The following is a 26,998-nucleotide window of genomic DNA, read 5'->3' on the forward strand; positions in this document are numbered from 1 at the left end:
TCCCCTTTGTCGGTTCGTCTTGTCTAGATCGTGGAAGATCTTGTGTGCGTGTTTTGTATCCTGGTTTTTGAAGCCTGTTTTTGGAATCCTGTTTAGCAATAAAGTTGCTTTTCCATCGTTGACGGCGTTCGGGTCCAGTGTTCCTGTCGAGCTGCACATAACAGAACGAACCGATCAAAGATGGACCCAGCCTACAACCCCTTCGAAGGGACCCGCTTGGCCTATGGGGGCCCTCGTAGCCTCCAGAAGGGGAACTACAACCCCCATAGGGTCTCGGCACCAGACCCCTTCAACGGGAACCGTTGGGCTCGTAGCCCCAGTGGCAGAGGTCACGCAGGCCCAGCCCCGGAGTGGGGGGCGCAAACCTCCGGACCGCGTCGTTGGAGGGTTCCGGCTGCCGCCTCTGTGCCGCAGACTACTCCGGTTCCCGCAGTCGCCTCCGTGCTGCAGCCCTCGCCCGTTCCTGTTGCCGCCTCCGTGTTCCGGCCAACCCCAACTTCCTGGGACCTATTGGACCTCCGGCCGGCCCTTGCTTCCTTTGCCTTGTCCCAGGACGCTTTCCGGGACATGATGGAGTCCCTCCGAGCGTTAGACATGGTCCTGCTTCGGCCGCAGTCTACGGCGGTTCCTGCCGACGCTGCGCCGCTGTCAACGGTGGTTCCTGCCGACGCTGCGCCGCAGTCCACGCCGGTTCCTGCCGATGCTGTCCCGTCGGCGCCCCGGCCGATCCCAGCTCCTCATGTCCCGTCGGCGCCCCGACCGATCCCAGCTCCTCGTGTCCCGTCGGCGCCCCGGCCGATCCCAGCTCCTCGTGTCCCGTCGGCGCCCCGGCCGACCCCAGCTCCTCGTGTCCCATGGGCGCCCCGGCCGACCCCAGCTCCTCGTGTCCCGTCGGCGCCCCGGCCGACCCCAGCTCCTCGTGTCCCGTCGGCGCCCCGGCCGACCCCAGCTCCTCGTGTCCCGTCGGCGCCCCGGCCGACCCCAGCTCCTGTGTCCCGTCGGCGCCCCGGCTCCCCGTGTCCCCGGGTCACGTCGCCACCCCGGCAGACTCCGGTTCCCCGGGTCACGTCGCCGCCACCAGCAGTCTCCGTCTCCTCCTGTCCCGTTTGCCGCCCCGGCCGACTCAGGCTCCCTGTGTTCGGTCCGCCACTCTGGCCGCTTCCGGCTTCTGTTCCCGGGGTTCCATTGACACGACTTACGGCTCCAGAGCCCGGTTCCCCTGAGCCCGGTTTTCCGGAGTCCGTCTGTCCGTCTGGTGACCGTCCTTCAGCCCGTCCCCCGGAGCCCTTCCGTCCGCCTGGTGGTCGCCCTTCTGCCCGTCCCCCGGAGCAGGTCTATCTGCCTGGTGGCCCGTCCCCCGGACTTCTTCTGACATGCGTTTGGTCACGCCTCCGGCTCCCCTCCACCCACCCTGGGGGACTGTGTTGGGACGTCTGGAATCCGCCCCTTGAGGGGGGAGGTTATGTCAGGATCTGTAGCGTTGTCGTGTTTCCTGTTTTATTTTGAAGTCCTTGTCTCTCGTGTCCTCTGTTTCTCTTCACTTCCTGTCCCTGTGATTGTCTGCCCTGTTCCTGATTGTTTCCTCCTGTGTCCAATCACCTGCACCAGCGCTCTGTATTTACGTCCTGTTTGTGTCATTCCCCTTTGTCGGTTCGTCTTGTCTAGATCGTGGAAGATCTTGTGTGCGTGTTTTGTATCCTGGTTTTTGAAGCCTGTTTTTGGAATCCTGTTTAGCAATAAAGTTGCTTTTCCATCGTTGACGGTGTTTGGGTCCAGTGTCCTGTTTGCAGCCCCACATAACAGTCCGACATTGTCTTGGCATAAGTACACACCGATTCCACATTAATTTTAGTGACCTCCGACCGCCGCAGTCGGGAGTCATTACCGCCGGCGTGTATAATAATCTTACTGTAACTACGCTCATCTTTAGCCAGCAGTTTTAAACAAGATTCAATGTCGCCTGCTCTGGCCCCCGGGATGCATATGACTTTGGTCCCTGGCTTCCCTAGCAGCTTATAGCTGCTGGGGGATGTTTTAGGATACACTGAGCACCTATCTCCTCTTCTCTCTCTCCTTATGGATGAATTTACATCTCTCCATTGCACCTTATTAACTCTGCTTCCTCCCCGGAGTCTTTGTGACTTCACGTCTCATAGGGTCCATTGGACCTGGCTGTGTCTGATGCCTGGTGGCCCGGCCTCCTGCCTTGGCCCTGCTGATGCTCCCCGCCCCCCCTCCTCTCTACCTCCTTCTGTTTCATGGATTGGAGTTCCATTCATACATTGTCATATTCATGTATTGTGTTTATGTAACTCTGTAATGCTATTCATTCTGAACACATGACATCTATTGCATCTGTTCATCCGGGGAGAGGGATCCTCCTCTGTTGCTCTCCTGAAGGTTTCTTCCCTTTTTTTCTCTGCGAAAGGTTATTTTTGGGGAGTTTTTCCTGATCCGATGTGAGGTCAAAGGTCAGGGATGTCGTATGTGTACAGATTGTAAAGCCCTCTGAGGGGAGTTTGTGATATTGGGCTATACAAAATAAACTGAATTGAAAATCAGGGACATGGCAGACAATCACAGGGACAGGAAGTGCAGGGAAACAGAACACGAGAGACGGGGACTTAAAAGTAAAACAGGAAACAAGACACAACAACTCCAGATCTACAGTGTGTACTATATCACCCATTCGTCTAGTTTACAAATATAAACAAGGATATTTGAAACACCAAAATAATAGAATAGTCTATATTGCATAAATGTTAACCCTGATTACTAAACTGCAAACACTTGTTTGGCCAAAATTGTGGTAATTTGGTGACAAGAAACATTAAAGTTAAGTCAAGTTCAGTCAAGTTACAGGTTGTCCAGATTTCTCCAAAAGCTTTGTGTATCAATATAAAAAAATATATATATTTAAAAAAAGGATTGGCTACACTACATGTGCCCTCGGCTTGGCAGAGCCATCTCCAGCGCAGTTTGTGTGTGTATCAGTGCATCTTAGCACGGAAATGGAAGAGACATGTCCCGCTGGGTCAGATACAAGGTTCAAATACAGTTTCCAGCAGTTTTGAAATTGGAATATTAAAGCTAACCTGTCGAATTTGTTGTAGATTTAGAAGTATTCATTTGGCCAACACTTAACATAACCCGCCACCCGCCATGACAAATTGCTTGTATATGAAAACATACTTGGCAATAAAAGGTTCTGATTCGGATAATGTTTAATGTATACTATAAAGACTGGGCACTCAGACCAAATATTATTAAGAGTCAGTAACAGTCCACAACATATCCAGAAGTACATTTCATTCTGACTCATAACACGTCAGGTAAAAGGGCTGATATTGGGTTCATCTCTGTTCTTTGATTGACTCGGGACAAACAGGATCAACGACCGGACGCCACAGGCCCAACAGACGCTGTTGAGGACAGGAAAAGTCCAAGGTTAGTTAGTAGTAATGAAAAATATTACAAAAGTAAAGCAGAATTAAAACAAGTAAGCAGGATGCGTTGGTGCTCTCACCTGTCTGAGGGTGCCCTCTGTGAGGCAGATCTTGACGACAGCCCAGATGGGTACTGCGGCCACGGAGGAGAGGGCCATGGCCCAGCCCAGACCGTAGGCCCAGCCTGGGTACACATAGCCCTCACTAGTTGTCAGGATCTGGTGGTCCAGGAAGAAGCCGAAGAAGCAAACCTTGAGGGGAAAACAGAGGGACAAACTCATTGGGCGAACACGCAGACGCTGTTAATCGATAGGACTTGCAGCACGGTAGCCTATTGTCTGTGTTTTCAGAGCCAATATTAGCATTAAAAGATTAAAAGAGTTGAGTGTTGAAAATAAATGTGCATGCAGTTTTAAAGAGGGTAGTACGGGATTTTACTCATAGCTCTGTTTAAAAAAATGATATTCTGTCAAATATTTGTCCAGAGCCCCAGTTGTGTATGAAATAGCCTGAATTAAAGCATGTGTTCTCTGCTGCATCCCACTGTAGGTTCATCTCAAATATGATTCTTGTAACTTAGTTTTTGTTCTTCTCTTAGTCATCCAAAACATAAATTGTTTAAAAGAAGTGGACGTAGTCGTTTTGACGTCACTCATTGGTTTGTGGACTGCAGTTTTGAAGCCTCAAGCAAAGCATTTTGTCTGTAGCCATCTTGTTTATATGCAACCAGTGAACAAAGGTGTTTATATTTAGACTGCTGTGGAGTGACGTAGAGACGCCGTATATGGCTCTGGTAGAAATGCCATGTCCTTTAACTCCCATATGAAGCAAATGTCAAGGACTGCATTTCTTCATCTACGTAACACTGAAAGGGGTTCACACGTTTTTTACTTCTAGACTAGATTACTGCAACTCTTTATTTTCAGGCTGCTCTAATAAGTCTCTTAAGTCCCTCCAGTTGATCCAGAATGCTGCAGCTTGTGTACTCACAAAAACTAAGAAAGGAGATCACATTACTCCTGTGTTAGCTGCTCTGCACTGGCTCCCTGTAAAATCAAGAATCACATTTAAAATTCTTCTCCTCTCCTCTTCAGTTATCAAGCTCCTCTTTCATGGAACCAGCTTCTACTTTTAGTCCAGCGGGCAGAAAACAGTCACCTCATTTAAGAATAAACTTAAGACTTTCCTCTTTGATAGTGCTTATAGTTAGGGCTGAATCAGGTTTGCCCTGGTCCAGCCCCTAGATATGCTGCTATAGGCTTATAGGCTGCTGGGGGATGTTTTAGGATACACTGAGCACCTATCTCCTCTTCTCTCTCTCTACTTATGGATACATTTATATCTCTCCATTGAACCTTACTAACTCTGCTTCCTCCCCGGAGTCTTTGTGACTTCACGTCACATAGGGTCCATTGGACCTGGCTGTGTCTGATGCCTTCTGCCTGGTGGGCCGGCCTCCTGCCTTGGCCCTGCTGATGCGCCTTTTTTCCCTGTGAAAGGGTTTTTTCTTCTTTTTTTTCCTGATCCGATGTGAGGTCCTGGGACATGGATGTTTTATGTGTACAGATTGTAAAGCCCTCTGAGGCAAATTGATTTGATTTGATTGTGATTTTGGGCTATACAAAATAAACTGAATTGAATTGAACCTGTTAATCAAAATGTAGACAGACCAGTTGTTGCCTTATCTTAATCCTCATGTAATTTCCCCTGCAGCTGTTTAAAGTGTGTAACTCACCATGCAGATCAGAGGGGTGAAGTAGCGCCAGCACAGTTTGAAATAACCCGACGGCCTCTGTCCTGTCATAAGTTGCACTGCGTCACACATCCGGTCAGCCCCTGTATGATTAATACAGTTTGTTGTTGGTGCCAATTTAAAAGGACAGGACCTCCTGATGTAGAATCATGATGAATATCAGACTCATAGATTGGCCTGGAACCACTTGTTGAAATATGGGTTCCAAAACCATATGGTTTTAATATATACTATTAAGAAATTTGATGTTAAAGGAAAATTATGAAGCATGGTATAAATCTTTACACACCACTCTAATAATTAAATACTATTTCTTATAACCTTTTACGATGTTTTTTCAGATTTGAATTATGACCCTGACTGACTTCTCTTAAACTATTTTATGTTTTCCAAACGTTTGCCTTGTTTAAACACTTAAATGCATCAACAAAACGGTAAAACCGCACACAATAATAACGTATTGTATGTTCGCAGAACTATTAATTTCACGATTTATCTCAAATCTATCGCCTACAAGAGGACATTTTGTGGGTTCAGGAATTATGATAGAGTAACTTAAATGATCAACTCTATCCACAGACATGAACGCTGATATATGATGAAAATTGCAAAATCGTGAATTATGTTCAATGACAACGTTATGGGGCCTATTTCTTGCCAATATCTAGTTAAGACACTATTTACGTCACTTTGAGGCCGCCGGGCAATCAGCCGAGATTCCCGGAAATCAAAATGTATCCGCCCTCACCGCCCTTCTTCATCCAGGAAGACTTCAAGCATTGGCACTAAATGTTGGCACTGGCCGTAAACTGTGAGGTGTGGAGTCGTCAAATATGAACATGGTACCTGTGGCCCGTTGGTTCCTTTGGTGAAAATGCACATAGTCCCTGTAGTTTGAATAGCTCTTGGACAGATGCATGGGTAGTGCTATTACATCTTGTGAGCTACAGATTCATTTAAACATGGTGTTGATACCACTTACCAAAGGCCCAGCCAACAGCCACACAATGGACCGCAGATACAAATACTATACATATTCCACTGGCACCATAGTAGTCAATCAGCTGGAAGAGGTACACTCCGCCCTGGACACCACAGAAGAGGTACGTTAATGTTGTGTCGCCTCCAAATGGTCTGTGTGTCTTTGGGCCTGTGTGTCATACCTGAGTGGTGAGAGAGATCTGTATGATGAAGCTGATGGAGCAGAAGAAAAAGAGGAAGATTTCTCTGCGCCAGGGTCTGCGCATCTGTCCCGGGAACATGTCAATCATGGACGATGTGATAGTTTCCAGACCTGTAAACTAACACACGAACAAACAGACAAAAAAAGAAAGTAACGTCTGGTTTAACTTCTACTCGAGGATGGTTCACCAACAGGAAAGTATTCCAAAACAAGTCCCTTTTTTAATGATGGAGGTGCAACCACCAAAGGAAGCTGTTGGGCTATGTTCCTTTGGGCTAGAGGGTTGGTTGTTAGATCAATTCACTCTACAGGTGTGACACTTTTAAGGCTTGCTGCTGGAATTGTATGAACTGAAGGAGAAACTTTGCAGACAATATAAAGTAGCAACATGTAGCGTTAGACATTCCTGCAGCAGTCTATCGTTTTGCAGTCACCAAATTGGTTAGCTAGTAGCTCCTAGTAGCTAGCATTCACGGGAGAAAAACAACAGACAACCATCGTCTCGTTGGTCTGGGAATTCACTGACTGTTTATTCTGCGCATGTGCACAACAGCATCCAAGTGCACGCAGGCACACACGTTCTCATGTGACGTTACTGCATAGGCTATTTAACATGGCTTTGCTACCCATATATACAAATATGCTCAACACTCCCACTCAAAGACATGTGTATAGCTCTCTATAGTGGTAAATAGAAACCAAAAATACATACCTCCAAAATAAAACATATTGCATACTGGCAGTGTTCTAAAGACTTCAAAAACATCCACATCTGTCAGTTCACATTACTCTTCAAACAAATACCCCTGGAAACCCTCAAACTTAGCCCTTGTCACTGGCTCTGTAAGGACATCAGCTGCCATGTTTTCAGTAGGACAGTATTCTATAGATACTTTCCCTTCAGCGTGTGCAGACCGTACAAAGTGATACTTTATATCTATGTGTTTGCTTCTCTGTCTGCATACTGGGTTCTTAGATAAAGCTATCGCCCCCTGATTGTCCTCATATATCTTGACTGGTAGATTCTGGTTACTACCATCTATTCCTCTAAGTAGTTGTACAAGGTACATACTCTCTTGAATAGTGGCTGCTAGTGCCATATACTCAGCTTCACAGGTGGATAATGCCACCGTTGGCTGCTTCCTACTCTTCCACGATATAACTGGACCATTTTCAGTTAAGCTGAAACAGTATCCACTTGTGCTCCTCCTATCATCCCTATCGGCTGCCCAATCAGCATCACTATATCCCTCCAGTTGTAGTATGCTTTCCTCACATTTCTGGTAGTGTAGTTCTTGATCTATAGTACCCTTTAAGTACCTCAGTATTTGTTTTGCTGTAGCCCAATGCTGTTGCTTTGGTTCTGCTAGGTATTGAGATAGTTTACTCACAACCCAGCTCAGGTCAGGTCTGGTACATGTCATAATGTATATCAAGCTACCTACTATCTCTCTATATCCTGTTGAATCAATAACTTCACCCTCACTGTCAAAGTTTAGCTTTTGTTCACATGGGGTGGATCTTGGTTTGCATTCGGACATTCAAAATGTTGTTAATATCTTTTCTATGTGTCTCTTTTGTGTCATTTTGATCTCTCCCTCACTCTGTCTGAAATCGATACCCAGGAAGTGTTTAAGTGGACCCATATCTTTCATCTTAAACCTTCTCTTCAACATTTCTTTTACATCACTGAGTAAGGTGTTGTTACTTGCTGCTATGATTAAGTCATCTACCCATACTAACAGAATCACTTTCTCGTTCTCAGATTTTCTGCTTTAGACACAATGATCAGCATCATTTTGCACAAAACCATTCTCTGCAAGGTGCTCATGCAGTAACATGTTCCAGTTACGCCCGGACTGTTTTAAACCATACAATGACTTGTTGAGTTTACACACTAAGTGTTCCCCTGTTTTTGGCTTGATCTCAAAACCTTCCGGTTGCTCCATGTATACCTCACAGTCTATTGGAGCATGGAGATAAGCAGTCTTTACATTCATTTGGTGTAGGGTAAGATCTTCCTGTACAGCCACCTGCATTAATGCTCGTACAGAGGTCATGTTGGCTGTCGGTGAAAAAGTCTCTTTATAATCAATCCCTTCAACTTGACTATACCCCTTTGCGACATATCTGGCTTTACACGTCTCAGATCCATCTGGGCTCTCTTTCACTGCATATACCCAGCGACCTCCCACTGCTTGTTTGCCTCTTGGCAGTGGGGTCAGAGTGAAAGTATTATTCTCTGTCAAAGAGTTCATTTCCTCTTTCATCGCGTCAGCCCACATTTTTGACTTCTTGGGAGAAAAACAACAGACAACCATCGTCTCGTTGGTCTGGGAATTCACTGACTGTTTATTGTGCGCATGTGCACAACAGCATCCAAGTGCACGCAGGCGCACACGTTCTCATGTGACGTTACTGCATAGGCTATTTAACATGGCTTTGCTACCCATATATACAAATATGCTCAACACAACAGATACTGTACAAGTCATTCATATTCATTTAAATTTAAATGTAGACTGATTGAAAGACGGTTACCTACTTTTAAGTCAAATTTTGACTTGATGAAAAGTCAGGATCACCGAAGTCCTTAAAATGCTCCAGGCACCATAAAGGGGCAATAATACAAATGATGGGGTGACTGTGGTTCAGTGATGAGCAGGGATGTTCTTCAATCAGAGGATCGGCGGTTCGATCCCCGGCTCCACTAGCCAATGACGATTTGTCCTTGGGCAAGACACTTAACCCCAAATTGCTCAAGTAGCTGTGCCCACAGTGTGTGAATGTGTATTCATGTTAGTTACTGCTGCTGATGTGCAAGTGGAACCTTAGCCCCTCCCATTAGTGAATGATGTTAAAGCGCTTTGAGTGGCTTTACAAGTACAGGTTCATTCACCACTTACCATACATATATTTACCACATTGTATGGCAATATATCATATAGTTGTCAAGACATTCAATGAAAGGAGGAAATATCAGGGGATTCATCCTCTAGGGACAATGCATGTCTGTACAAAATTGCAAGGCTATAATACATTAGTTGAGATATTGAGATGCTGAGATATTTCAGTGTGGATCGAACTAGTCGACATTGAGCAGCACCGGAACTTTAAGCTACATTCATACATAAGTCTTCACTGATCGAGCATAAACAGTTGCAGCATGTCTTTCTACTTGGAGAGAATACTTTGTGCAAGACATCGACTGTATGACGTGGTCTTACCAGTGTGTCCAGTCCCAGAAGAATGAGCATCAGGAAAAAGCAGACGGCCCACAGCTGAGGCAGGGGCATCATGGCAACAGCCTGAGGAAATACAATGAACGCAAGCCCAGGACCTGGGAGGACAGAAGAGACGTTTAAGTGGTCTTGTGTTCCAGGAAAAGTGAGAGGGTCCCGTGTCTGTCAGAGATGGACACTGTGGGATTCAAATCATACCTGAATCAGCCACCATGTCGATGGGGATTCCCTGTTTTTTCGGCCATGAAGCCCAGAGCCGAGAAGACTGCGAAGCCGGCGATGAAGCTGGTGGCGCTATTGAGCCCACACAGCCACAGACTGTCCCTGCAGACAGCACAGAGCTTAGCACAGAAAGCAGAACTGAGTGGGGCAATGTGCCGACAAGACAGAGACCCAGCTGTCCAACTGGTGGACCTCAGGTTGTAGATCTTTGAAGGCGGTAAATTGAACATACATTATTTAACTAGAGATTGAGACCATAAACTCATGTTTACAATGTTTACTGAGATAATATATCTGGTGAGGAGTCATTTTCTCATAGACACAATCTGACTTATTTATGCAATCTGAGGAGTCGCCCCCTGCTGGCCAATAGAGAGAATGCAAGTTTAAGACAGGTTTTCCAGATTTTCTCCACTTTTCTGAACCCTGAGGTTGCCAATTCCCGTTTCCTAAACGTAAAAGTGACTTACTTGTAACAGTTGTTGTTGAATTTGTTGTAGCTGTTCAGTGTGATCAAGGTTCCTGATGCAGCACTATAGGAGAAGAGGACCTGAGCGCAAGCCTCCATCCACACCTGATGAACATATAACATGAAGTTAGGGTATCAGTATCATTTCACTGTTAAATTCAGGTAGCTGGGACACTAACAGCAGCATCAAAAAAAGAAAAAACGGGACCTCTTAAACAAACTAGACCTTGTAAAGCTGCATGAAAGGACTCATCTCTGTACTGGTCTTGTTAGACCTTAGTACTGCGTTCGACACCATTGATCATGACAGCCTATTACAGAGATTGGATCAGTTGATTGGCACTGGATCAGTTGATTGGCATTTCAGGTACCGCACTAAGTTGGTTTAAATCCTATTTATCATATGGATCTCAATTTGTATTTGTAAAGGATGAAGCCTCGATTGTGAGGATTGTTGCCTAACCCTGTATGTTTTCTGTGAGTTCGGCCCACAGCCGCGCCTCTTTCCGTGAGCACTGCTGATTCTCATCTCCCGTAATCATCTCTTATTGATAAATACTCCGGACATCCTCGCCTCCGGTGTCAGTCTGTCCGTTTGCCAACCTGGCATCTTCGCCCGTGAGTAGCCGGTTAGTTACCTGTGAGTGTCTCCTCTCTGATTTCCTGTTTGTTTTAGGTGTTTTTAGTTGAGGCTTGAATGTCCTGCCTGCCGTTAAAAGCCACCTTCCGGCTCGGACCTGAGAGGATTACGTGTTCGTTTAACGGCCACCTTCGGGCCCTGAGTGGCAGTTTGCTGCCGTTACCGTCAGTCGCTTCTCGGAACGCTGGTACATGCCTCTAATTGACAATTCCATCTGTTCACTGTCTGTTCTTGTCTGCACCCGGACCTTTTTGTTTGTTCCTGCATCCATATCCCTGCAAGAATGAATAGTCAAAGAAAGAACTGCTGTCCTGTCGCTGCATTTGGGTCTGTGAACACACCACATCATAACATCGATGACCACCAACGTTAATCATGGAGTTCCACAAGGTTCTGTGCTTAGACCAATTTTATTTAATATATTTCTATATATCTATCTATCTATATATAATCAATCTATCATTTGGGCAATATTATCAGGAAACAATCCATAAACTTTCATTGTCATTCAGATGATACTCAATTATATCTATCGATCAAGCAAATCTCAAGGACTGCATTTATTCATATACGTAACATTTAAAAAATCAGTCATCGTCTCAAAGATGCAGAAAAGCTGGTTCACGTGTGTGTTACTTCCACTAGATGACTGCAACTCCTTATTATCAGGCTGCTCTAATAAGTCTCTTAAGTCCCTCCAGTTAATCCAGAATGCTGCAGCTCGTCTCACAAATTAACAAAAGGGATCACATTACTCCTGTATTAGCTGCTCTGCACTGGCTCCCTGTAAAATCAAGAATCACATTTAAAATTGTTCTCACCTACAAAGCCTTGATTGGTGATGCACCATCATATCTTAAGGAGCTTGTAGTACCATATTGCCCCACTAGAGAGCTGCGCTCACTAAATGCGGGGCTACTCGTGGTTCCTAGAGTCTTCAAAATTAGGATGGGAGCCAGAGCCTTCAGTTATCAAGCTCCTCTTCTATGGAACCAGCTTCCACTTTCAGTCCGGGAGGCAGACACAGCCACCTCATTTAAGAGTAGACTTAAGACTTTCCTCTTTAAAAGCATTTATAGTTAGATATGCTGCTATAGGCTTATAGGCTGCTGGGGGACGTTGATGCAGGGCCCTAATTTTTGGGCCTGGTGATTTTGGGCTATACAAAATAAACTGAATTGAATGAATTGTCCACAGTGTCTCACCTGAAAGTCTGCCAGGCGAGAAGGATCTGGATACAGGTAGTAGACCACGCCCTGCCAGGCTCCTGGCAGCGTCAACCCCCTGACCAGCAGGATGGCCAGCATCACATAAGGGAACACCGCCGTGAAATACACAACCTGGAAAGTGCAGCAAATGTCCAAACAGGCTTTGTTTTATTAAATTAACCTGAATCTAATTGGTTACTTTTCTCACCTAAAAACATGAAAAACTAAAAGTGACAAATATTTACATTTTAGTATGCCTCAAAATCTAACAAGGTTGACGGCCATTCAAGGCACACGGGAGCAATGCATTGTGGGGAAATAGAAAACAGATGGTCCTATTGATGTCAGTGCAATTTGACATGTTTGGATTGCAATTTTGACAAGTTTGTACGCATGTAAATGTCTGGTTTTTTTACATGACGATGACACCATACCGGGTTGGTCTTTGTGCTCATGTCTCATACACAGAAATTCTTGCTAAATATAGTATAGATCTTTCTCGAGTACACAAAATCCACATACCATGCGGTGTATGTTAGCATGCAATTCCAAACAGCCAGGGAGCCAATTGTGGGTTGTATTAATTCAAGCAAACAAATTCATTCACAGCAGAGGTCTTTGCAGACACACCTGGAGCACCTTTCTAGTTTTTAAAGGTATACGAGGCCCCTGAATCCTCACACCAAGACCGACCTTCCCTGTGAAACGGACCCCTTTCCAGATACAGCAGTAGCAGGCCACCCAGCAGGCCAGGAGACACAGCAGCAGATCCCACTTCACTGTGCCGACCTCCTGTATTCCCCCAGACATGGACAGAATTCCTCTACTGCACGGGGACACCAGACAGTCAACAACGGTTGCACCAACAATTTGCATATTTGACTTGTTTGACTGCCTCCGCTCCGTGTAATTTATTATGAGCTTAATGTGGCCACACCCACTCACTGCCAGAACTCAGAGGCCGATGACTTGGAGAGATTTCCAGATGTCCAGTTTACTGTCAGGTTGCCCCTGTGTATTGCAGTCCAGTTCGCAGAGGTGAAGTCCACACATCGATCTGTTGAGAGGACGTTGGTTTCAGTCATGTAAGCCTGCTCGTATACACTGCATGTTTCAAACTTTTCAGAAAGATCTGCTGTATAAATATATATACTGTATATATAGACTGCATGTTGGGAGACCCCAAAGTTTCATCGTCCGCTGTCTTTTTCCTTGCTCCATATGTCAGGAAATGACAGATTTGTCTCTCCTTGTGACATCCTGTGGGGCTTGCTTAACATAGCACCACCTCTGAGGTAACCATCACCGCTGTCCCCCATGGTTATTTTTGTTTTGGCATATCTACATTGCATCAAGAATGATTTTAGAAAATCTGCCGGGCAAAAGCCACAATAAATGGGGCTGCACGGTGGTTTGGCTGCTAGCACACGGTTTGATTCTCGGGCTTGTGTGGAGTTTGTTCTCCCCGTGTGCTGTTAGAAAATCATGGTTTCGGTGATCAACGTTTCCCCCTTTTGAAGTCGGACGGGCACCGAAATCTGCATTGCGTTTCAGTCCGGTAGGCACCAGTCGGATAGGAACCATATTGGCACAGGCTTTCGGTACCCAACCCTAGTTAGCAAGCCATACTGACCTGTGTTCCAGGGATTGTTGCAGGTGGCCCAGGGCAGAGGGTCTCTGAAACAATAGAAGAAGTAGAGGAGGGCCCAGGCCAGGATGATGATATAGAATCTGTTATAAAGCTGGATCACGATGGTACAATAGCCGGCCCCTGGAGGGAGAGGACATCCGAAAATGAGGGTTATCAATCAAAATCCCCCTTTAGTGGCGACATTTACACGTTTCTCTTTTGTCTGTAACTGTGCGGCCGGCTCTTCCTCTGTTTGTTCCTCTGCTATGAGTCTTGTTCAAAGCAATGGTTCCGTGGGGTACTTGGCTGAAGGGAAATTATCCTTTTAGAAGACTTCGTTGGTCCTGGGACTTTTATTAAATAATAATGTTATTTTTTGCTATCCTTACCATTTTCAGCTCCAGTTCATTTTGAATGACACAATCATGCTCAATATATTCAACAATGTGCTTACCCTGTGCCAGCGGGCAGAGCTTGGTCCAGCAGGTGATGGTGCCCTCCTGTGTGTACTGACCAATCACAGTCTCCATCAGGAAGAGTGGCACGCCACACAGCACAGCAAAGAAACAGTAAGGCAACAGGAAGACACCTGCACGGACAGAAGTCACCAAAGACCAGTGAGGCTGTGCAACAGGGCAAGGGCAAACTGACTTTTATACAAGGCTGACTTGTTCATCCGGAAAATTATCCCGCTAACCACGTTAGCCAGGTATGAGAAATAGGGCCCTGGGTACCTGGCTAACGTGGTTAGATTACACAAATCAGGGTTTTCGGTTCCTCGAAGCAAGTTTCGCAAAATCACCATAGCAACACATCCAAAAATGTTAACCTGTTTCCAGTGCGGGCTCATTCAGTCTAGCTGGATAAACTGGCCACGCCCCCTGAAGAAAATGGCAGCCCCCTTCTTCATTGATGGAGCGATATTAGTTAGATTATCGTTTTACAGGGAGAGAGTTCTTCGAGATCGCCAAGATCTGTTATCGCGTGATGATGATTTCCTATACGAGTACGAGCGCCATCCATTCTGCCCACAAGGAATCATTTATTAAAGACCTTCTGGAGCCATTTAAAGAATGAGGCACTTAAAATGAGCCGATACATTTTCCCAACACTTATGCTGCGTTCACACCAAAAGCGTTGCGAGTAGATTCCATGAAAGTCAATGCACAGACGAATGGATGCGAATAAAAAGGATTTTCATCCACTTATCTAGATGTAGTCGGTGAAAGTTACCGAGCTGTGTGAGCCTACGGGTGATGTTATGTATAAATATATATATATGATATTAATGTTATGAACCCAGACACAAGGGTATTAGATGTTCTGACGTTTCCACAACAAGTATAAAGCAGAAATAGTGGTTATTTCTTCCATTGTGGATGGCGGAAGTTATAAATATTTCCATGGAGATAAGCCACGCCCCCTCTCCAGCACGAGTGAAGTGAATGAATTGATTCGATTTTGCCATGATTATGGTCTGGAATTCCTCATATACGTTCATGATCATCTCCTGCTCCTCAGCAGAGAAAAAAGAGGCTCTTCCTTTGAGTTTATTTGCCTTTGTGCCAGTGGCGGGCCCGTCAGGGCCTTCAAAGCCTTCTCTGAAGGCTTAAACAGAATCACAAAGTTATAGCTATTTTATTTATTTTTTATTTAAAAAAAAATATATATATTTTTAATTAATTTTAATAATTAAAAGTTATATCTATTTTATAATGTAATTGTAACACTACATGTATTATAATTATTTTTCCCTATTAGCTTATTTTCTCATTGCACAGACAGGAGTCTCATGTGTTCCTCTGCTTCAGGCTTCAGGCCTTCATCGTTATCCAATCACATCGCATGTTAATGGTCACTCGGGCCGCGTGACCAATCACATGTCCAGGCATCTAGAAGGCTCTCTTGACTAGTTTAAACGGGCTTCTTCCCTATGGAAGACAAGCCCGTTTAAACTAGTCAAGAGAGCCTTCTAGATGCCTGGACGTGTGACGATGTGATTGGTCAATCGGCAACCGTGACTCGTCGTCTAACAGGAAACTATAGCACGGTTCATGTTATTGAAACTGTTGTTTCGAGAAGTAATTGAATTTATAGTATTTTAGTTCTTTCATATATGGCTGAAGGAGGAGTAGTAGTAGATGTTAATGTGTCTATGGCTTGTTATTTTCAGTGTACAGTGTTTTAGTCCCCGCTTTTTTGTTGATTTTTTCGTCATGTTTTATTATAAATAAATGTGACTGGTTCTTTTAAGAATTTGTTCTTGTCCTTGTGTTAATAGTCTATGTGACTATGCATCGTCCGTTAATGACGCAGCATGCTGTCATGCGCGTATTTATGGATCTGCACTCTGCAGTTAGTGTATTTGTAGGTGTTGCGCTTCATGTAACATTTTATTTCACTAACCTTTAGCTGTGGCGTCATAATGAGGTGATTAGGGTGTTCAGCTCTTGTAGAGACAGCACAGAAGGCCTGGGTCCGAAATGCACAGCCCGCCACTGGTTTGTGCTGTTATAAAATCATGGTTTCGGTGATCGACGCTTCCCCCTTTTGAAGTCGGACGGGCACGCGCAACTATCCTGAGATAATAATAAAAATATAATTTATATAGCGCTTTTCTAGACACTAAAAGACGCTTTACATAAGGCATAGACAAACAGAACAAAACTAAATAGAAAGACAAGGAGCAAACAAAACAAACAGAACATTTCGGGTAAAAAAAAAGGAATAAAATAAAATACAAATACATTCAACAACAAAAAATCTGCAACGTAAACTGATGTTTATTCTTTGACCATAAGAAAAATCCCTGTCTTTATTTTGGTCTGTGAAACCCAACGGATTATGTTAAGAAATGACGTCCTTCTCCGCCTGAGAGCAAAAATAAGCCGAATAGATGGTTCCAGTTACAATAAAAATTATTTATAAAAAAAGTACAGCAAACACATTTACAAATTGAATCACACTAATAATTACACAAAATATATCCCATGGAACAGACATCCAGTACCCGCCCCCGGGCGACCTGCCCGGCAGTCGGCCCAAAGAGATCTCCTGATCTTTCGCCTTTTCCAGCCTTGTAAGCTTCAAGTCAAACCCCCCTTCCTCCTCTTCTAGTCCATCGATTGGACCAGACCTCGTTCTGTTGATCCGTATCAATTTCTCCATGTGAGGTGTCGGTCCACATTCCTGAGCAGTCCTCAGGCCTTAGTGCTTCCTCTCATCGGCTCCATTCTCCAGACTGTGTCCTTGCTTACATTCACTTATTCAGTGGGGTCTTGATGTTTTCCACTATCACTTAATAGATCCCATAATTCTAATTGATACATTTGCATATAACATACAGTGTCATTCATTTGTTATCACATAATCCATACAGGGTTATTTATTTGTCTTGACCCTCCAACTTGTAAACTCATTGTAATACATAACCTCAATCGCCATTAAACCTAGTTTTCTCACAATTACAAAACAACAATTAAACAAACAATAATTACAGCAACTACTACCTCCATGTTCTGTGAAAGTGATTGTTGATCAAATATGTGTTGCATTGCTGCCTTCACACGACCCTCAACTCTTTCGACCCCTAATCCACATGCGATCAGGATTACACATCGAGTGAGAACCTGTTAGTCGCCTTAAATTCAAATAGCGTTGAAACAAGCTACAGGTGTAACACGGCCCGCCACGTCATTGTATGTGTATTGTATGTACCCGCGACGGCTTGAAAGACATATGATCACCTTTTCTTAAATGCAAGGCTACATGTGGTTCCTCGAGTCTTAAAAAGTAGGATGGGAGCCAGAGCCTTCAGTTATCAAGCTCCTCTTTTATGGAACTTTCAGTCCGGAAGGCAGACACAGTCACCTCATTTAAGAGTAGACTTAAGACTTTCCTCTTTAATAGTGCTGATAGGTAGGGCTGAATCAGGTTTGTCCTGGTCCAGCTCCTAGATATGCTGCTATAGCCTTATAGCTGCTGGGAGATGTTTTAGGATACACTGAGCACCTATCTCCTCTTCTCTCTCCCCTTATGGATGAATTTACATCTCTCCATTGCACCTTATTAACTCTGCTTCCTCCCCGGAGTCTTTGTGACTTCACGTCTCAGAGGGTCCATTGGACCTGGAGGTGTCTGATGCCTCCCGCGTTGGCCCTGCTGATGTAATAACATGCGTTTGATCTTTGATACAGTAATGTGGGTTATAATAAATATAATTAAATTACATTGATTAATTTTATAATATTAGAAAAAAATGCTTATATAATATATATATATTACATTAATATAAATGCATGTACAATATTTTTACACTCAAATAAACAATAATCAAATGCAAAGACAGTTATTTAACAATATGCTGTGGAGTAGTTACATCTATACAGTGTTACAGTTCCAACCGGCCCTTTGAGGGCAACATGATGCTGATGTGGCCCGCGGTGTAAATGAGTTTGACACCCCCGCTGTGGGAGTATTGTGACCAATGGAGTATGCTGGACTGCATGTATGCCAGTACAGAAATCAGCGAGGGTACAATAATCTGCCATTAATACTCGCCAGCTGGTGTATCAGTTGGGCTTCATAAAAATAAAGAGGCGATGACATGCAGCAAAGGGCTCACTCGGCCTCGCTGTGATACGTCCATCATGACATCATCCGGTCTGTTCCAACACGGTACCTCAGGAACACCTCGAGGGAAATTCATTACAATTTGGAACAAATGTCCACTTTGGACTGAAGGGAAATTCAGTGGTCTAAGATCAAAGGTCACCATGACCTGGCCACGTCTCAATAATTCAAATTAAATTTCTAACAAATGTCTTACAGGGTAAAAATGGTAAAGTGACATTTTGGACAACCTGTAACTGAACTTGACTCAACTTTAATGCTTTAATTATCACAATTGTGGCCACACAAGCAGTTTTGTAATCAGGCTTAACATTTATTCAAAAAATGAAGTCTATATCGCATAAATTACATTACATTAAATGACATGTAATGTAATTTATGCGATATAGACTATTTTATATTTGTAAACTAGACTGTAGTTATAATAATTAACATATTACAGATTGGTGATAGAAATCTCTTTTGCATTATTTATACATATAGCACAATGTGTATAGTATATATACACACACACACACAACGGCCACTTTATTAGGTACACCATGCTAGTAACAAATGTATTAAAATATCTTAATCATCTGCAGTCTAATGAAAGAAAAAAGATAGTAGACATGTGTTCCTCCATAACTTTTAATGTTATACAAAAATGTGACAGAAAAATAGAATTGTGTTTGGTTAAAGAGCATATGTACAGCGTGTCGCACCGGGTGCTGAAGACCACAAGTTCAATGCTGCACGTGTGGAAAAGTGCTCCACTGAAAAGTCCCCTCGGCGCAACTGAAAGACACATTTTATACCCGGAGTGTTTCAGTCAGTCGATCCTTTCCCCGTGCGACGTGCGTCCTTCTTTAGAATATATATAAACACACCGACGGCATCGTGCAGATATAGTCCCCTTTGCATATCTACGAGTTTGGTCACGGCTTGAGAACCGATTGGGTGCAGATTAGGGCTGCAGCAACCAACGATTATTTTAACGATCAATTGAATCAGTCGATTATTTTTTCGATTAATCGGATAATAAAAAATTTAAAAAAGCATTTGTGGTTTATTCGCGTCGGAGGTGGCTCATCTCCGTGGAAACGGTTATCATTTCCGCCACGGAAGAAATAACCACTAGTTCTGCTTCGTACTTGTTGTGGACATCTCACAAACGTCGGAGCTTCAAACGCCCTCGTGTTTGGGTTCATAACATCACCCGCGGGCTCACACAGCTCGGCGACTTTCACCGGCTCCGTCTGGGTGACTTCAGCTCCCAGCGCTACGAGAGCAGCGGCAGCCAGTTAGATTCACCAACGGCACGACGTCATTGATGACCCGGCGAAAAATCTGCATCCATTCGCGCCTGTGCGTCGACTTTGCATGGGATCTACTCAACTCTCAACGCTTTCGGTGCCAACGCAGCGTTGCGGTCGTACGGATTTCTCTGCCTCTGCCGTGTGTTCCAGAACAACGTTTACGGGTCTCTCCGATGGTCTTGCCTCTCCGATCTGCGGCGCTCAACTCAAAAACATCCCCGCAGCTTATTGAGTGGCGTAATAAATCGCGCGAACCACCACAAATCGATAATGACATTCGTTGACAACTCTTTTAATAATCAAATGTTAGCGATTCGTTGTTGCAGCCCTAGTGCAGAACACAACATGAAAAATGACTAGCGCTACGATCAAGTTCTACTATACAATACATTCTACTCAAAAGGCTACATAAGGCTACATATTTTATGGCACTACGGCATCTCACAGAGCCCTGAGTTACAGACTGAAGACTCAAACCAGGATCCTTTACTAAAGAACCCATCCTGTGGAGGAACTGTTCCATTAGGGCCTGTTGCATCGTGTGCATTTTCATACAGTAGGTTTTCTCAAGGACCTTCACAAAAGGTGACACAGCCTTCGTTGGAGTTCAAACAAAAGGATCACGTTTTAACTCCGATTGATGGTGACCGAAAGGTTACAGATTTCTTTCTCGGAACCATATTTTAGTTCCAGTAAAGATGGCCACTTGAAATCCTTTCCGACCAGAACCTTTTAGTTTGTTTGCCAAACCTCCAAATCATGTGGCAATTGCTCTTGAAGGTTATGATATGCATCTTACATATGAAGTGAGTGTTTTTGGGGGGCTGGTAACTCAAAGCGGTGTGTAATTATAGATTCAGAATGTGTCTTCAGAGGCCTTCAGAGCTGAAGACACCAGAGCCCAACAGGTAAAAGTTATTTTCTAGGTTTGTCAAAGTCAAAGTTGACATGATGGACCACATAACTCTTAGGTTACACCAAAGTGGTATCACTTATAACACCAGTCAAGTCAAACTGGGGCGGAAATTACCAGTTCAAAACCTCAAAGGTGAAGTCAGGAGGTGGGCAGACTGGATGAAATCCCACATCCTAATTAATATATATATATATATATATATATATATATATATATATATATATATATATATATATATATATATATATATATATATATATATATATATCATGATAATACCACATATCATGTTACATGTCATTTCTGTGAAAAACGTACTCAGAAGCTGTCGGGCGGTCTGTTTTTGGCACATTAAAAAAAAGAAAGAAAAAGAATCAGACAAAAAATACCTGACAACTTGAGGTACTTCATCACATTAATGCTGAAGAACTGCAACGCCCTGCAGTGCCCTACTACAACCTAAGGTATTCCCAGTAGACGGCAGGCACACTTTGGTTTATCCACAATATGTCAGTGTCAACGTATGAGCCAGAATCAAGCTGAGGGGATTTACGTTACATTATGTAGTAGATTGAGAACAAATTAAATAAAAAAAACAAAGTATTGGTCTAGCTACCGTGGTGTAATCTAGTCTAATGCTACAGTCAGTGACGAGGCAACAGCCCCGTCAGTGACAAAAACCACTGAGCAAAGATTAAAGAACCGTGCGTGGCAATGTGAGAACAAAATGAACTGAACATGAACATCAGTGCTGCTTCCTGGCAGGAGGACATTTCAAATCAGAGAGCTCGTCGACATGAGCAACCGGAAAATGAGGAGGGGGCGGAGCTTGGCAAAAGAAAACGTACCTTCTGCTTCCAACCAGAAGTTGCGTAATGTAGCTTTACATTTTGTTTCCGGACTGCAGACATCAGGGTGGGTTAACTAAGAGCCTGTGGCTCTGTCGCCGCGGTCGTGTGTCCATCTGTGTTTTCACCAATGACTGCGTTGCTATCGTGGCCGAGTCTAGAGTCAGGGCCACAGCGATCGCATGGGCCCTCCGTTTGCCCCGCCCCCTCATCCACTGTCTCTTCCTCCGTCTCTAAAAGGCTGCGTTGATCCCACAGCTCCTGGCAGTCGCACACTTCGATCCCAGAGTCCCCCGTGAAGCGCCGGTACCTGCCCGGCGTCGAGTCCTTGCTGGGGTTGTGAGCACCGTGGAGGCGGGTCTGCGCGACCTCCGGAGTAGTGGGGGGCGGCACGTCGCCAGGGATCGAGATGGCCAGACGGAGGCCGGGAGATTCCTCGGGCGGATCCGTGGGTGGGGGTGCTGACTGCAGAGGGGTGTAAGGGGGAGGCGGCGTGATGGGGCGGTCAACCACCTCCTCATAGGCTGGCAGCAGGTAGGTAGGCAGGAATCCTGGAGAATGACAACACAGGCAAGAATGAGTCATGATCACTTGACAGAGTCTCAGAGTCCCCACTAATGCTGCGTTCACACCAAACGCGTTGCGAATATTCGCCGCAAGCCCTGAACCCTCGCAGACTTTGCGGGAGCAAATGCTCAAAGTCCGAGACACGACTTGCTCAAAACTTGACCGTAGGAGGTTGAAGCTGCACTAATCAAATGACAGGATTTCTGTGGAAAAAGGGGTCAAACATCAACAACTCTTCAGCCCTCAGCTCTATGTTGCCATTTGGCAGGAATTTGGTACGCAAGATTGTAACTTTGAAAGACACCCGCTTCCTGCGTCTTCCTCTGCGGACTGCTAAAGCCTCATAGAAGCTTCAACTGAACTTGAGAATGTGTTTTTACACAAATCAAGGACTCAGACTTGCAAACGTGCGCAGTGTTTGTCAGAGAGCTAGAAACTAGCTATGTGTGGAATGTGCAGAAGCCAGACTCTCACTGAGATAGAGGGGTAGCTGGGAGTTGTTGTGGGCCTCTCGGTACGCGATGAGGTTGATCTCGTTCTGCCGGCGCTGCTGCTGGAAGCGCTGCTTGGAGCGCCAGTGCTGACAGATGCAGCAGCACGTCAGGATAATGATCAGAGTCCACACCAGCCAGAACCCTGCAGGGAGCCCACAGTACAGAACACACTTAGTACATATCTAGATAAATGGTGCAAAGTACAACTTTTTAATTTTTTTTAACTTAATTATTTTTATTGAAAAAAAATAAGCCAAAGATCTCACTTGCGTCAGATTTTAATGTCCTTGTGACACAAAAAAAGAACAATTCATATTTATTTTAAAGGCAACAACTTCCAGTGGGTGTTTTTCGACACCCTGTCTTTGTTCAGACCTGAGGGTAACATGCACCTTGGATGATCCGATCACAGGTGGGCGGCTCTGTGTACGTCAGTTAAAACCCGGCATTAGAATGGGACCGCTTGATTGGATCTCACCTCCCCGTTCTGCACGCAAACAGAACACGCGCATGATTTATGTTCGGGAAGACCAAATGCGTTGTTGGTTTTGCCCCGCAGCAGACAGTAATAAGCGGTTGTGACACCCGTCCCTCCCACTTGGGGTCTGGGACCTGCTTGCTCTGTTTTGTCTGATGGCTGATGAGCCACACCTGAGCCTGGAGGCTGCTCTAAAGAATCAACACGTGAGGACAGTGGGTTTGTTTCCCTGGATTGGCTGCTGCTCTCCTGTGGCAGACCCTACAGCCTATTTGTTAGTTGTGTTATTTTTTTAATAAATGCCTATTTATTGCTTTTAAACTCGGCTGGTCTCCCATCCACGTTGCAGTCTCTGAGTCGGATCGTAACAGCGATGCCGAGTGCAGATCCGATACCAATGGTTAGTCAAAAAGCTGTATGTCTCACTTTATGTCTAAAGAAATATGAGGCTTTAACATTGCTTTTCCTAACTTTGTTGAACAAAATAAAACAAATTAATTTGTAGGTACCGAGTTTATATTTATTATAAAAAAATGCAATAAAACCCTCATAATATGGGAGGTAATGGCAGAACATCGATCTACAGCAATGCAGTTTTTGACTGCGTCCATCCTTCGTCCACTGCAGGTAACGTTTAGCTTGCACATTTATTTTTAAAAAGATTTTGAAACTTGCTGCTCAAGAAGAAGAATAATGCAATTATTGGCATAATAATTGCCCTTTTTTTCCTTTCTCTCAAAATAAAACAAAAACAAGATGTATCGCTAGGAGTATTTAGTATTGATAAAATCCTAACGACACCCATCCATGTTGGTCAAAACTTCAACAGGAATTAAAATTCCAGCATATAAATGGATATAATGAATAAACAAATAACTAAACTCAATAGATCGACCTCCAATATCTGATCCAGCTATTTGAGTCAGTATCGGCCCGACACCCGATTTCAGTGCATCCCTCAAAAACACAAGACTGACTCCCACTGGTTTCAAAACACTGTTCAAAAGTACTGAAACGGACAGAATACACAGACCCACCTGGTCACGCCACGCCTCTGAAGAATTCAAGACAACACAGAGGACTTGATAAACACGGTATGGGTACGTACTTCTGCTTACACAGAGGACGTCAGTTGAGTAGGCGGATCTCGATGCGTCCTCAATGTGTCCTTGGTGCACATCTGTACTTAGAGCTTCCCAATTGTGACCGGATCACTCAAGACGCATGTTAATGCCAGGTCTGAACAGGGCCTTGGAGACTAATAAAGCCCCTTGACTGGTTCCCTCTCTGGCCGCTCGTTGGCTATGATGTTCTTTGTATCCCAAAAAATGCCAGAAATTGTTCTGAAGGGCTGGGACTCCTTAAGTTACAGAAGCACCCACATGCAATTTTAAGGACACAACCAGGCGGACGCACGGCAAAAGAAGTGCCGATTGTAGGTGATAGATTAGTCACGGGGCCCGGCTCCACTCGCTCACTGGTACAATTCCTGATCTTTATCAAACATCAGATCCTCAATCTACGTCATCCCTTCTGTTGCATTTCAGATTTCCTCTATTTTAGAGTGTAATATTTGTGCATAAAGGAACATAGGAAAATGCACATAGCATGAGCTGTATAATTCAATTTATTGACACATGTATGCGCTTGCAGTATTGGGAAGGGGGTAAGGTAACTCACACCACAGTTCATAGTAGTAGCTGCAGCACTGGGTCTCTCCACAGCAGTGGCCCGACACGCAGATGTAGCTGTGATTGTTTACTCCCTGGCACACCAGCATGGCCTGTAAACACACAGACATGCCGCTCTGTCACACACACGGACACTGGGTCGAAGAGGCAACTGAAACAACATCAATGCATTCTGGCATGTCAATACCAAGAGCAGGGCATTCATTTTAAAAAGAAGACTTTTTTTTGTAAAAAATATGACCATACACTCGCAAAAGGGCTTACTTTGAAATGTACTTTTGAGCACCATTTATTTATTCAAACACCATTATTGTAGGTAGGGTTGTAATGGTAGGAGATTGTCACGGTACAATAACCATCTTGAGAAAGTATCATGTTGCATCATAATATACTAAAACATGGTTTACATCTTAGCAGCACAACAGCATGTAATATTAACTACTAAATGAACAAAAGCTGTCCTATGATTAATAACAATTAACATACGTACTGTAGGTGTGTGACAGCACACCCATAAATAAATTCATAGTCATTTTCCCACTTTAACAATTAACTGAAGATCAAAAATAGTTTCTGATTAATTGTCTATAGACCTAACCGTCTAACCTCTAACCTATATGTCACCGTTTGACATATTGTTGCTTCTCTTGCCGAAGTAAACAAACCTGAGCTCAGCTGCTCAGACATCCCGTCTGGATCCAACTGGGCAGAGCCTCTTGGATCAGATATCACATTACCTGAGTAAACACTGCTGCATCACTGAGAACTAACTGGAACCGTGTCAACGAATGAGGCTGTGCTCACACATTAAACTAACATTTTATATATGCAGCAAAGACTCATTATTAGGAACGATATACAGCTAACCAGTCTGGGTTATGTTAGATTTATGTTTCACTTTCATTCATCACCGGTTTCCTGATTTTGGAGAGAGATTGCAGACCTTCTTGTCCCATTTCACAGTATCTTTGCTACCATGAGAGATCAATACGTCTTCTGTATTTTGATATTTGTAACCACATTTAGACAGTGTCACTAGGGTTTGTATATGTCTTTTTGGGCTCACCTCAGTACTGTTGTATCCATGCTAAATATATCACTTAAACACCATCTCAGCAGTCGTTTTTCATTAATATAACGTTATATATCACGTTAATATACCGTCACAGTATACGACAGTCCTCGCTGTTTGAGGAGTTACGTTATTGACCAACCATGCTAACACTAAGTTAGCTAAGTTAGGTTCTAATATACTAACCTAACGTAACAATTTCAACAGCACTGCTAACTTTAGTTACACTAACCATGTTTGTAACTACCGGGGCAAATACAACTAGCCTCCAAGGAGGGGCGTTTTTCAGTTTCTCAACCTACAAGCTCGTAACTAGCAACCAAAGAATGAAACACAAAATATTAGGTGAGTCAAACTCGGGCTAATAAGTTTGAGCCAATAGCCTAACTAAGTTAATGTAGTTAGCTAGCTAAGCTAACATTAGCTGTTCAAAAGACGTCGACTAAGTTAGCGTTTACCTCTGTGACTGTGGCCTCTGTCGCTGAATGTTCTTGTCCAGCGATGAACTTAAGAGACCCCATTCCCATGAAATATAAGATACTAGTATATATTAACCGCAAAACTGTTAATTAACAGTCGCATTGTTAACAAAATGCCAGTCTCGGTGGACTAACCGAAACAAACAATCAGACCGCTCTCGCTCTCAGCCATTGGTCCATTCTTAACCGTAGCCGGGTTTCTTGGGACAGCGATTGGACAATTCTGTTGTCACTCTAAAATGTTGGCTTCATAGACCGGCGCATCCTGTCACCAGGCAGGCGGGGTCAATTTCACCTCCGCACCAGCAGTAAACAGTCTGTGTTGCATTCAAGTTACATCAGAAAAAAGGTATTTGCCCTGTTTTTCTGATTAACGAGGTAGTAATCTGAGAAAAGTTTGCATTGGAAACAATCTGTTTCTCTATTATGGCATTACTTACATTAATTACAGGTATAGATAGATAGAATATAATAGTAAAAATTAAATTACAAAAACAAAACAGTAGTGCAAAGATGTTGCAAAACAAACAGTGTAACGGTGTCATAGTTGAGTGATTTGACCAGAGGTGATTTATTATAAAGCGTTATTGCATTGGGCAGGAATGATCTCCTGTATCTGTCCTTGTCTTCTTGTCCTTATCTCCTGTCTATTGTAAAACGTGCTCCGCTGTCCCTGCAGTAGGTGGTGGAGAGGGTGGTCCGGGTTATCCAATATGGACAATCATTTCTT

General features: G+C 44.1%; 2 protein-coding genes across 2 annotated transcripts; both read right to left on the bottom strand.

The window, feature by feature from the left end:
* Positions 1-3,634: 3,634 nt before the first annotated feature.
* On the bottom strand, positions 3,635-14,816 carry LOC117744329 (sodium- and chloride-dependent GABA transporter 3-like; the record flags this gene model as incomplete). Its single annotated transcript, XM_034552529.1, is given in 15 exon segments — positions 3,635-3,697; positions 5,182-5,282; positions 6,182-6,284; positions 6,363-6,500; positions 9,610-9,722; positions 9,823-9,859; positions 9,861-9,948; positions 10,317-10,420; positions 12,161-12,295; positions 12,857-12,989; positions 13,109-13,131; positions 13,162-13,220; positions 13,797-13,934; positions 14,248-14,382; positions 14,804-14,816. Coding segments are annotated over 15 exon segments (1,383 nt in total), but the record flags the coding sequence as incomplete, so codon positions are not given.
* Positions 14,817-19,037: 4,221 nt separating this feature from the next.
* On the bottom strand, positions 19,038-26,487 carry wbp1la (WW domain binding protein 1-like a). Its single transcript, XM_034552221.1, has 4 exons — positions 26,248-26,487; positions 24,707-24,809; positions 22,529-22,690; positions 19,038-22,038 (listed from the first exon to the last, which is right to left on the bottom strand). Exons 1-4 carry the CDS (start codon positions 26,314-26,316, stop codon positions 21,560-21,562), a joined length of 813 nt encoding a protein of 270 aa, XP_034408112.1. The 5' UTR covers positions 26,317-26,487; the 3' UTR covers positions 19,038-21,559.
* Positions 26,488-26,998: the final 511 nt, after the last annotated feature.

The sequence above is a fragment of the Cyclopterus lumpus genome, chromosome 15, assembly GCF_009769545.1.
Source record: "Cyclopterus lumpus isolate fCycLum1 chromosome 15, fCycLum1.pri, whole genome shotgun sequence".
Taxonomy (NCBI): Eukaryota; Metazoa; Chordata; class Actinopteri; order Perciformes; family Cyclopteridae; genus Cyclopterus; species Cyclopterus lumpus.

Bases quoted from the DNA above. Each gene is read 5' to 3' on its own strand.
- wbp1la (XM_034552221.1), bottom strand. From the start codon at position 26,316: ATGGGAATGGGGTCTCTTAAGTTCATCGCTGGACAAGAACATTCAGCG. The intron at 24,810-26,247 runs GTAAACGCTAAC...GTGTGTTTACAG, and splicing joins CAGAGGCCACAGTCACAGAG to GCCATGCTGGTGTGCCAGGG. The intron at 22,039-22,528 runs GTGAGAGTCTGG...GTCATTCTCCAG, and splicing joins CCAGCTACCCCTCTATCTCA to GATTCCTGCCTACCTACCTG.